Source organism: Entelurus aequoreus, linkage group LG10, assembly GCF_033978785.1.
Source record: "Entelurus aequoreus isolate RoL-2023_Sb linkage group LG10, RoL_Eaeq_v1.1, whole genome shotgun sequence".
NCBI classification, from domain to species: domain Eukaryota; kingdom Metazoa; phylum Chordata; class Actinopteri; order Syngnathiformes; family Syngnathidae; genus Entelurus; species Entelurus aequoreus.
This window is the reverse complement of record NC_084740.1, coordinates 73712636-73725587: the sequence shown is the minus strand read 5'-3', so window position 1 is coordinate 73725587 and position 12952 is coordinate 73712636. Positions and strand designations below refer to the sequence as shown.

At 40.0% G+C, this 12952-nt stretch overlaps 1 protein-coding gene across 3 annotated transcripts in view; it reads right to left on the bottom strand.

Moving 5' to 3' along the window:
- The window catches only part of vwa8 (von Willebrand factor A domain containing 8), a 304338-nt gene that overhangs the window by 191237 nt on the left and 100149 nt on the right, over positions 1 to 12952 (bottom strand). For all 3 annotated transcript variants that reach the window (XM_062061646.1, XM_062061645.1, XM_062061644.1), the window contains 5 exons: positions 12773 to 12933; positions 11757 to 11870; positions 8748 to 8943; positions 5598 to 5675; positions 5397 to 5512 (listed from right to left, as the gene is read on the bottom strand). In XM_062061646.1, the coding sequence (XP_061917630.1) occupies positions 5397 to 5512; positions 5598 to 5675; positions 8748 to 8943; positions 11757 to 11870; positions 12773 to 12933 (665 nt within the window). The remainder of the gene's footprint in view (positions 1 to 5396; positions 5513 to 5597; positions 5676 to 8747; positions 8944 to 11756; positions 11871 to 12772; positions 12934 to 12952) is intronic.

Below are 12952 nucleotides of genomic sequence, written 5' to 3'. Positions count from 1 at the left end.
ATACCGTAAAAGCTTCAAAAACATACGCGGCAGCTGCTAGCCAGTAGAACCTCACGTGTCTGTGAATAACCTGAAACAATGTTGCTGAAAATATTGATATTGAAACAGTCCGTTGGAGTAGAAGCATGTTTGTGTGATTGAGAGCAAGATGAAAAAACTCAAACTAAATTCAGCCTAGTTTTTTTGCAGGGACACATGAAGAGAATGGTGTGTGCCAGACATACCCCTGAAATATTGTGTATATGCTGTCATATACATCTGTGCATGCGTGCAGAGTTGTGTATAAAGAGAGTATGACCAACTAAACAACAGGCGCCACGATTGCTACCAAGTGTCATGATCTGTGGTCTAGATCATGTTTTGTTTTGTTATTTTCTGCTAGTTTTGGACTCCACAATAATTCCTGTTTTTGTGCACCCTTGTTTGTTTTAGTTTCCATGAAGACTCCATGAGTTCCTGTTTTTGCGCTCCCTTGTTTGGTCACCACGGCGACTCATTGGTTTCACACGCACCTGGCTCTAATCAAAGAGACTATTTAAGACTGTCGTTGCCAGTTACTCGGCCTGGCGACATTGATGTTCATTTCTGCTCTGTTCATGCTGGTTTTCTTGCCATAGTTTTATGCTCGTATTTTTGCGATTGCTCTTTTTATGCTTCATGCCATGCCACGTAAGTTTTGTTTTTTCTAGCCACAGTTTAGTGAGTTTTTTTAGTTTCATGTTTCATGTCCTAAGTTTTTTGCCTTAGCATTCGCGTGCGTTAGGCACGCTCGCCTTCGGGTTGTTTTCTGTTTTTGTTTGTATCTCTGTGTAGTACTTTGAGTTTGAATAATTAAATCATGTTTTTACCTGCAAGCCTTGTACGGTCAAGTCCATTTGCATCCCGGGAAAACAATCCTCGCAGTAAGCTGCGTAATAATTTACGTTATGACACCAAGGACGTGTGCGGCTGTGCCCGAATGCATGCCATTGCTGTCGTTAAAGTTTTTCTGACAAAATAAACCAAAATGATGGTCTTTATATAGTTGTAAACATACTCTAGCTCATAAACTTACAATAAAATATGCCGTTTATTTTGTAAAAGTATAATTTTGCGGCCGTATATGACGCACTCTGCTGATACAATCCTGCAGTGGTTTGTGACCAGCAGGCACTCTAATACGTACCCGACGCCACAGTAAGCATAAAAAAATATACAGAACGACCAAAAACATTTTTTTTTTACCATTATTCTTGCCAAGATCTTCATTAGCTTCATTAGAAATTGTGACTTTTGTGTGAAGTATGTCAAATGTGGTGTCTGCCTCTGATGTATTTGTAATCACTGGACTAAGGTTGTTCGGTATACCGGTACTAATAAAGTACCGCGATACTAATTGATTGAAATCGGTACTACCGTATTTTTCGCACTATAAGTCGCAGTTTTTTTCATAGTTTGGCCGGGGGTGCGACTTATACTCAGGAGCGACTTATGTGTGAAATTATTAACACATTAGCGTAAAATATCAAATAATATTATTTAGCTCATTCACGTAAGAGACTAGACGTATAAGATTTCATGGGATTTAGCGATTAGGAGTGACAGATTGTTTGGTAAACGTATAGCATGTTCTATATGTTATAGTTATTTGAATGACTCTTACCATAATATGTTACGTTAAAAGGCCTACTGAAAGCCACTACTACCGACCACGCAGTCTGATAGTTTATATATCAATGATGAAATCTTAACATTGCAACACATGCCAATACGGCCGGGTTAACTTATAAAGTGCAATTTTAAAATTCCCGCCACACTTCCGGTTGAAAAACTCTTTTGGATATGATTTATGCGCGTGACGTCACAGAATCCACGGAAGTGGTTGGACCCCGTCGAACCCGATACAGAAACCTCTTGTTTTCTTCGACAAAATTCCACAGTATTCTGGACATCTGTGTTGGTGAATCCTTTGCAATTTGTTCAATGAACAATGGAGGCTGCAAAGAACAACGTTGTAGGTGGGATCGATCGGTGTATTAGCGGCTAAGTACAATACTTACAGCAACACAACAAGGACTACTTACTACGCCTAGCCGATGCTTGCCGCCAAACCCACGGATGAAGTCCTTCGTCGCGCCGTCGATCGCTGGAACGCGGCTGTTGATGGGAAGATGAGGGCTGGCTGGCGTAGGTGGAGCGCTAATGTTTTTATCATAGTTCTGTGAGGTCCGGTTGCTAAGTTGCTAAATTAGCCTTAGCGTCGTTAGCAACAGCATTGTTAAGCCTTACCAGGCTGAGAATTTTTAACCGTGTAGTTACATTTACATGGTTTAATAGTATTGTTGATCTTCTGTCTATCCTTCCAGTCAGGGATTTATTTATTTTGTTTCTATCTTCATTTGAGAGCGATGCTATCACGTTAGCTCAGTAGCTAAGTGTGTCTCCGATGTATTGTCGTGGAGATAAAAGTCACTTTAAATGTCCATTTCGCGTGCTCGACTCTCATTTTCAAGAGGATATAGTATCCGAGGTGGTTTAAAATACAAATCCGTGATCCACAATAGAAAAAGGAGAGTGTGGAATCCAATGAGCCAGCTTGTACCTAAGTTACGGTCAGCACGAAAAAAGATACGTCCATCACTGCCTCTCTAATCCTTCACTGTAACGTTCCTCATCTACGAATCTTTCATCCTCGCTCAAATTAATGGGGTAATCGTCGCTTTCTCGGTCCGAATCTCTCTCGCTCCATTGTAAACAAAGGAAAATTGTGAGGAATATTGCCTCCTGTGACGTCACGCTACTTCCAGTACAGGCAAGGCTTTTTTTTATCAGCGAGCAAAAGTTGCGAACTTTATCGTCGATTTTCTCTACTAAATCCTTTCAGCAAAAATATGGCAATATCGCGAAATGATCAAGTATGACACATAGAATGGATCTGCCATTCCCGTTTAAATAAAAAAAATTCATTTCAGTAGGCCTTTAACATACCAGGCACGTTCTCAGTTGGTTATTTATGCCTCATATAACGTACACTTATTCAGCCTGTTGTTCACTATTCTTTATTTATTTTAAATTGCCTTTCAAATGTCTATTCTTGGTGTTGGCTTTTATCAAATAAATTCCCCCAAAAAGTGCGACTTTTATATGTTTTTTTCCTTCTTTATTATGCATTTTCGGCCGGTGCGACTTATACTCCGGAGCGACTTATACTCAGAAAAATACGGTATACTGCCTTTGAAAAGTACCGGTACCGTTCTTTCATCTGCGGCGGTGACTACAGAGCCGAGGCGCATGATGTTGAGTGTGTCAAAATGCACACACAAAGTGCATACAAGCAATAACATCTTGGAGAGGAAGAATGGCAAAAAACGACAATTATACTGGTTAATAAAGAGTGTGTGTGAACTACAATATGGAGGTATTTGGGCTTCAAAACGACCGATAAAAGTGACGCTTCAAACAAGGAAGCAACAAGTGTTGCGCTTCAAGTTGCCAAATGTGGCGATTAGTATTAGCTCCTTTGCTTCAAACTTAGGTAAACATTTAAATAATGAACTTTCAGATCTGCACAAGGAGTTATAAAGAGTGACAGGTAATAATGTAGTTGTTACACCTTTCCAGCTGTTTGGCTCCGGTGCAGACTGTCGTCAAGGAGCACAGGGCAGACGTTCCCTTTAGGGTCGATGTTTTTGTCGGGGGTAACCCTTCAATTTACAATGTGTCTGCTAAGCCCTGCTTTCCAGTCAGAATTCAAGGCCGCCGATTTGTGACATTCTGTTTGCTTTATTATTAGTTTTGCAGTACGCGACCGGACCCGTTCATCACTTTAATGCGCAATGCACACGCTACTGCTCCCTCTCTTTGCTCGCCCACTCACTCACTGACGTCACTTAGACCAGTGGTCCCCAACTTTTTTGTAGCTGTGGACCGGTCAACGCTTGAAAATTTGTCCCACGGACCGAGGGGGGGCTGATTTTTTTTTTGGATTTTTTTTCCATAAAGAAATACAATCATGTGTGCTTACGGACTGTATCCCTGCAGACTGTATTGATCTATATTGATATATAATGCATATATTGTGTCTTTTATGTTGATTTAATAAAAATAAAAACATTTATTTTTTATTTTTTGTGCGGCCCGGTACTAATCGGTCGGCGGACCGGTACCGGGCCGCAACCAGGTGGTTGGGGACCACTGACTCAGACAACACGTTGCCATTATCTTATAAACACACATACACTACTCGTGAGTTAACCAGCTCCTCTGTTGTGCACATGTAGATACATAACATGTAGATACACAACATGTACATATATTTTACGGTAATGTGTTAATCATTTCACACATAAGTCGCTCCTGAGTATAAGTCGCACCCCCGGCCAAACTATGTAAAAAACTGCGACTTATAGTCCGAAAAATACGGTACTTGAGTCATATTGCCATCATATTGCAGTCTACACATATCTGTTATGTTTGACTACCATCTACTGGTCACACTTATCACTACACCGTGTACCAAATAAAATAGCTTCCAGGTCGGTAAACAAAACCATAATTATTCCGTACTGGGTTATAAGGCGCATTATCGAGTTTTGAGATTTTAAGTAGAGATGTCCGATAATATCGGCCGGCCGATATTATCGGCCGATAAATGCTTTAAAATGTAATATCGGAAATTATCGGTATCGTTTTTTTTATTATCGGTATCGGTTTTTTATTTTTTATTTTTTTTTATTTTTTTATTTTTTTTTATTAAATCAACATAAAAAACACAAGATACACTACAATTAGTGCACCAACCCAAAAAACCTCCCTCCCCCATTTACACTCATTCACACAAAAGGGTTGTTTCTTTCTGTTATTAATATTCTGCTTCCTACATTATATATCAATATATATCAATACAGTCTGCAAGGGATACAGTCCCTAAGCACACATGATTGTGCGTGCTGCTGGTCCACTAATAGTACTAACCTTTAACAGTTAATTTTACTAATTTTCATTAATTACTAGTTTCTATGTAACTGATTTTATATTGTTTTACTTTCTTTTTTATTCAAGAAAATGTTTGTAATTTATTTATCTTATTTTATTTTATTAATTAAAAAAAAAAAGGACCTTATCTTCACCATACCTGGTTGTCCAAATTAGGCATAATAATGTGTTAATTCCACAACTGTATATATCGGTATCGGTTGATATTGGTATCGGTAATTGAAGAGTCGGACAATATCGGAATATCGTATATCGGCAAAAAGCCATTATCGGACATCCCTAATTTTAAGTGCGCCCTATAGTCCGGAAAATACGGTACTGTAAATAAATATCCGCTATTGGCCTCTTTCACTACTATTAATCGTTATCAGCCCTGGAAAAAAACATCGACAAATCTGTATAAAAATGCGAAAATAATGCACCTGGACAGGCAAGCCTTATTGACGGCGTGGGCGATGCTCTCCTCAGGATAGCGGGATAGCCGGCGACAGATCCTCAAAAGTTGTCTGGTGGACAGGGAAGAGGCCAGCGACTGTGCCTGGGTACACACAAATAAATGATGAAGTTACATCATCCAGTAAGCAAATGTCTTAGAGTTTACATAGCCACACACACACACTTACCGTGGTGTCATTTGTCTGACGCAGAGTGTGTGTCAGGTCTAGGAGCTGCTCGGCGGCTTCCTTCGGGACATTAGGAGACTGCAAAGTGAAACATTAACAATAGCAAGTGTGTTTGGAAAGAAGCTAAAAGGAGCTTTCATCAACGTCTTTAATGAAGCCAAACTGCACGTCTCTGAATTTACCAAAGTATATACTGTAAGTACTTCAAGCATAATGGTGTTGGATGGCATTCAACATCAATACGTTTCTATGATTTTGAGCACCAGTTGATTTATATGTGCTTCTGCAACAGACTTGTGATGGATGTCATTCAAAATCAAATAATGTTTCAATAAAGCACAAAAAGTACTGATCTTCATCCTTAATTACATATAACAACTTTCTGGGAGACACTTAAGATGAAGAAAATCCATATTCTGTCCAAAATAATGTGCAATATAAGTACATATAGTAGGGCTGGACGATTATGGCAAAAAATAATAATCACGATTATTTTTGATTGACATTGTAATCACAATTAACTACACGATTATTCATTATTTTGAAAACATTAGTATTTATTGTACCACCAAAACTCAACTTTAAAATACAGTTAAAAAACCGGATATACATTATTAATATAGTAAATAAGAACACAAAAAGTAAAATAACAATTATAGCAATAATAATAGCCTTTTGTCTGCTTTTGTGTATTGCTGCACCGTTGGGGACATTCAGGAGTGCAGTTGTCTGTGGCTTCATGTCAATTTTGCCTGTACTTATTTGACTGATGCATGTTTTTATACACACACACACACACACACACACACACACACACACACACACACACACACACACACACACACACACACACACACACACACACACACACACACACACACACACACACACACACACACACACACACACACACACACACACACACACACACACATATACACTACCGTTCAAAAGTTTGGGGTCACCCAATCAATTTTGTGGAATAGCCTTCATTTCTAAGAACAAGAATAGACTGTCGAGTTTCAGATGAAAGTTCTCTTTTTCTGGCCATTTTGAGCGTTTAATTGACCCCACAAATGTGATGCTCCAGAAACTCAATCTGCTCAAAGGAAGGTCCGTTTTGTAGCTTCTGTAACGAGCTAAACTGTTTTCAGATGTGTGAACATGATTGCACAAGGGTTTTCTAATCATCAATTAGCCTTCTGAGCCAATGAGCAAACACATTGTACCATTAGAACACTGGAGTGATAGTTGCTGGAAATGGGCCTCTATACACCTATGTAGATATTGCACCAAAAAGCAGACATTTGCAGCTAGAATAGTCATTTACCACATTAGCAATGTATAGAGTGTATTTCTTTCAAGTTAAGACTAGTTTAAAGTTATCTTCATTGAAAAGTACAGTGCTTTTCCTTCAAAAATAAGGACATTTCAATGTGACCCCAAAATTTTGAACGGTAGTATATATATATATATATATATATATAATATATATAATATCCCATGCTTATATCTCATTGTGCAACATGAATGTTTTAATGGGAACTAAATAGAGATGTCCGATAATATCGGACTGCCGATATTATAGGCCGATAAATGCTTTAAAACGTAATATCGGAAATGATCAGTATCGGTTTCAAAATTATCGGTATCGGTTTCAAAAAGTAAAATTTATGGCTTTTTAAAACGCCGCTGTGCTTAAAGGCACTGCCTTTGCGTGCCGGCTCAGTCACATAATATCTACGGCTTTTCACACACACAAGTAAATGCAAAGCATACTTGGTCAACAGCCATACAGGTCACACTGAGGGTAGCCGTATAAACAACTTTAACACTGTTACAAATATGCGCCACACTGTGAACCCACACCAAACAACAATGACAAACACATTTCGGGAGAACATCCGCACCGTAACACAACATCAACACAACAGAACAAATACCCAGAACTCCTTGCAGCACTAACTCTTCCGGGACGGTACAATATACACCCCCCGCTACCCGCTACCCCCCACCCCCACCTCAACCTCCTCATGCTCTCTCTGGGAGAGCATGTCCCAAATTCCAAGCTGCTGTTTTGAGGCATGTTAAAAAAAATGTGACTTCAATAATAAATATGGCAGTGCCATGTTGGCACTTTTTTCCTTAACTTGAGTTGATTTATTTTGGAAAACCTTGTTACATTGTTTAATGCATCCAGCGGGGCATCCCAACAAAATTAGGCATAATAATGTGGTAATTCCACGACTGTATATATCAGTATCGGAATCGGTAATTAAGAGTTGGACAATATCGGAATATTGGCAAAAAAAGCCATTATCGGACATCTCTAGAACTAAATGTGATCTCTGAAAAGGGTACAAATTATTTCCAAAGCAGGACGCCCACCCAGACATAAAATGCTATTACTTAGCTCATGAAAAACCAGATTTTTGTGTTATTTACATTGTAAGTGGACCAAACCACTTGTATTATAAAATAATCCCATGAAAACGACTGATGTCACTTTATTATTATAATAAAACATTTAACTTGTTATTAAGTCAGGTTTGGTAAATGGGTCGTACTTGTATAGCGCTTTTCTACCTTTTTAAGGAACTCAAAGCGCTTTGACACAGGTGTGATGCTGGCATGACCACAATGTGCACGTCGGGTGTTGCTCACCTGTGCTCCATTAAATGCTAGGGGAGTTTTTGCATTTGTTCAGACACATGAAAAATTAGGGGGAACGTTGGTGTCAACATTTCCATCTTCTCAAATTGCATTGCACCTTTTTCCGCATCGTTGCTGTTTTTTCGTATAATTTTGGTATCTACAAGGTGAAAAAAAAAAACTAACAAAAAAAAAAAAAAGCTGTGTGCTGCAAATTGCTCCCAGGTTTCAATTTGGACACCCCTGATCTAAGCCATGAAAATCTGGCTTTAGCTAACATATTAATAACATTAATAATAGGGCTTTTTGTGAGAATTGGAGGCAGTAGTGCGCTACATTTGGATGTGAATTAGGTTAAAATGGCAATCTCATGTCTGATGTCATCAACACATCTCTCAAAAACAGAGATGTGTTAGTTTAAAGGAATATTTCACAATCCAAATCATTTATGCCTTGACAATTAAAAAAACAACAACAGATATTTAGGTCTGTTCTCACCAGTCCTTGAAGGAGGCCGATCTCCTCTGCTCGGGCCAGCGGGCTGACGGTGTGATACAGGAACATGGTTAGTAACTCGGGGCCCAGCCACTGCTGCTGACCTGCGCTGTTGCTACTGGCGCTCGCGCCGGCGCCCACTACTGGAGGCTCGGCCAGGGCGAGCACCCTGAACGATGGGTGGATGGCGAAGATTGACCTGCAAACAAATGCACACACAGAGACAGTCATACACGGAACGACACGCACATCAATTGTGTTCAAGTTAATGTGGAGTGCAGGTGGGCATGCTTTTCACTATGGATGTGTGTGTGTGTGTATGTCGAAGCCAATCAATGTCAGTGACAAGAGCACGACTTATGACAGGTGGCTGTATTAGCCTCTAATTCAAGAGGACAGAGAGGAGCACGCATGACTGACTGTGTCACCCCATGGAGACACCCACACAACACTGGACTATATTTACACCGATGGAGGAGGGGTGTAATAAGCGGGCGCCAAGCCTCATCCTCCTTCGAGAGACCACTGTGTGAAGCCAGCAGTTATAATTAGACACATATTCGAGCCTGGGCAAAAAGGGACACGTTCAAACCTATAAGGGTGTTTGTAAAAAAATACAATGTTATAGAAAGAAGCTACGGAGTAGCGCAGACTGGAGTGACGTTCCAGAATAGAGATCAACTGATTATTGGCACCAACATTTGGCATTTTGACATTTATCAGTCTTTTTTTTGTCGACATTGGCCCCCAATTTTTATTTTTTTACAACTACAACTGAACTACATCAGCAGATACAATATTTACACCTATGATATGAGTATTTAAAAATATTATCAACTGGTGAAATAGATAGTACAGGGGTAGGCAGCCCGCGGCTCTAGAGCCGCATGCGGCTCTTTAGCGCCGCCCTAGTGGCTCTCTGAAGCTTTTTCAAAAATGTATGAAAAATGGAAAAAGATGAGGGGGAAAAAAATATTTTTTTGTTTTAATATGGTTTCTGTAGGAGGACAAACATGACACAAACCTCCCTAATTGTTATAAAGCACACTGTTTGTATTAAACATGCTTCACTGATTCGAGTATTTGGCGAGCGCCGTTTTGTCCTGCTAATTTTGGCGGTCCTTGAACTCACCTTAGTTTGTTTACATGTGTAACTTTCTCCGACTTTCTAGGACATGTTTTATGCCACTTCTTTTTCTGTCTCATTTTGTCCCCCAAACTTTTAATGTTGTGCATGAATGCACAAAGGTGAGTTTTGTTGATGTTATTGACTTGTGTGGAGTGCTAATCAGACATATTTGGTCACTGCATGACTGCAAGCTAATCGTTGCTAACATGCTATTTAGGCTAGCTATATGTACATATTGCATCATTATGCCTCATTTGTAGCTATATTTGAACTCATTTAGTTTCCTTTAAGTCATCTTAATTCAATTTATATCTCATGACACACTATCTGTATGTAATATGGCTTTTAATTTGTTGCGGCTCCAGACAGATTTGTTTTTGTATTTTTGGTCCAATATGGCTCTTTCAACATTTTGGGTTGCCGACCCCTGAGATAGTAATAACCACTGCTCAAGCACCAGCTCATTTGCTCAAATGAGAAAAGTTCCCTTTTTGCTGTAGCCCAATTATTTGTATTTATTTGAGAATAAAAATGAGTCTCTGTCAGGTTCAAACACGGATGACATCTATTAAACAAGACAAGAAGCAAGGAATCAAACAGAGACATAATTAAATTTGGCTCAGTGAGGAGAAACGTGTACATGTATACCCTTGTACAGTGTCATTACGCTCTGACCAAAGATTGTACGCCTCCTCTTTTATTTGGACTTTCTCTGATTACATGGCAACAGCTGTTTCTAAAGGGACGGGGGTCGTAAACAGGCATCACCTTTGATTACAAAACAGTTCAAAGAAAAGGTCGGTTCAAAGAAGAGGTCATAAAACAGTTCAAAGAAGAGGTGTCTGAAACTTGGGCAGATCCTGCTTTCTCTCCGCTTTGTAGTTCTTGGGTCAAGACAAAATCTTTCTGTGGATTACAATACATCAAAGAAACAGAACACCTTCATGTTGCTTCCTATCCTACACAGTGGAGTTTTACAAGCCCTAAAATAAAATAGGTTTTATCTGACAGGGCATTTATTTGAGTGCTTGTAATAATTCTTCTCCGGTCTGTTTTCACCCTGGCGCTCACATTTTCCACAAGATGGCAGGAAATTTGTAATACTCTGACAGTCTGGTATTTAAAATCAATTAATTCATTTATTGAACTCGCGACGACCGACTGGCCAAATAGAAGACGTCGGTGGGCCGACTTGGCCCACAGGCCATAGTTTGGACACTCCATTTCCATAAATAGTAAGTACTGACCCCAATCCTTCTGTGTATTGATGAAGGTAAGTAAAACTTATGTGGATCCCAAGCACACAAAAACAAATGCCAACAGGAATGACAAGTTAGTTTTGCATAATAAAACCCTTTAAGTGGCCTTGTTTTAAACAGTGGACCAAGACATGGTCGACATAAACAGGTTGTGGGTGGAAGTGGGAACAACTTTGGTTCTACTGTATTGCGATACAGAGTTAGCATCTACATATACACTGATACTGCATGATATGTTTATATTAGATAAACTAGGGGTTAAGAAAAAAGAAGATTGCTAAAGTTAAAGTCCCAACGATTGTCACACACACATTCACACTGGGTGTGGTGAACTTTGTCCTCTGCATTTGACCCATCCCCGTGTTCACCCACTGGGAGGTGAGGTGAGCAGTGAGCAGCAGCGTGCGCCGCGCTCAGGAATCATTTGGTGATTAAACCCCCAATTCCAACCCTTGATGCTGAGTGCCAAACAGACAGGCAATGTGTCCCATTTTTTGTAGTCTTTGGTATGACTCGACCGGGGTTTGAACTCATGACCTCCCAGTCTCAGGGCGGACACTCTAACCACGAGGCCACTGAGCTGGATTGGACCCAACTTGTTAAAAGAACATTAGGGAATCATACCTCTCTTGAAGCTGCTCGTCAGTAAATTGCAGTTCCTCCTTCAGTGCCTGGTACCTGTCCCGCCTCAGCAGCCTGGTGCCATCGTACAGATCCAACTCCCGGTCATGAAGCAACCTGGAGCACAGAACAGGTTTCTTAGAATCCTCTTCCTGCTTCTAGAGCAGGCCTGGGCAATTATTTTGACTCGGGGGCCACATTTTAGAGAAAAAAAATATGTCTGGGGGCCGGTATATCTATTTTTAGGAACACTAACACAAAACCTCACAATAATGTCTGATTGAATGCTAAAAACATTATAAAAGACCGCCTTAAAAAACGTAATGGAATTTCAAATTTTTCTATGAACGATAAAACACTGAATATTGACTAAATATGAACGTAACACCACCTTCGAATCGACATATTTGACAATCAAGTGAAACGTGACAAAAATGCAATAAACAGTTTAATATAAACGCAAAGGGTACAAAAAAAACCCCACCTACAATCTGATATTTGCTGAATTTCCCCCAGGGATCAATAAAGTACTTTCTATTCTATTCTAAATATCACTAAGCTTTAGAACTTTGTTGTGAAAATCTCCTTCCGCGTCTGTGGAAACGCTTCCCGCCCACACTGCTTGGTGCCTCGTCTGAGCTGCTGTGAGGTAGATGACCATAGTAACTAATTAGATGACCATAGTAACTAATTAATTACCATAGTAACTAATTAGATTACGATAGTAACTAATTAATTACCATAGTAACTAATTAGATTACCATAGTAACTGGTATATCATCAATAAGCGCAGATTCCAACCATTGAAATATTTTGTATAGTTGAAGACTTACGGTCATTAGAAAACATGACTGCACATCATAATGGCAGCTACAGTTTCCGTCTTAAAGATTTAAAAATAATTATTTGGGAATGTCCGGCGGGCCAGATTGAAAAGTCAACGGGCCGCATGTGGCCCCCGGGCCTTCGTTTGCCCGGGTCTGTTCTAGAGTGTCTGATTAAGTCAATTTTGGTCTTACCTTGAAAGGACGGCCAGTGTTCCCAGGTTGACCCGGTGTATTCCATCCAGCAGAAGCAGCTTGCCCTCCATGGCGGCCGTGACCAATGGAGACGGACGCCATGCCGTGTCGCCGTTAGGGAGCGTGAACCTCTGCTGGAGAAGGTCCCTGGCTGTCATGTCCTGGAAAGGACCAAAGAAT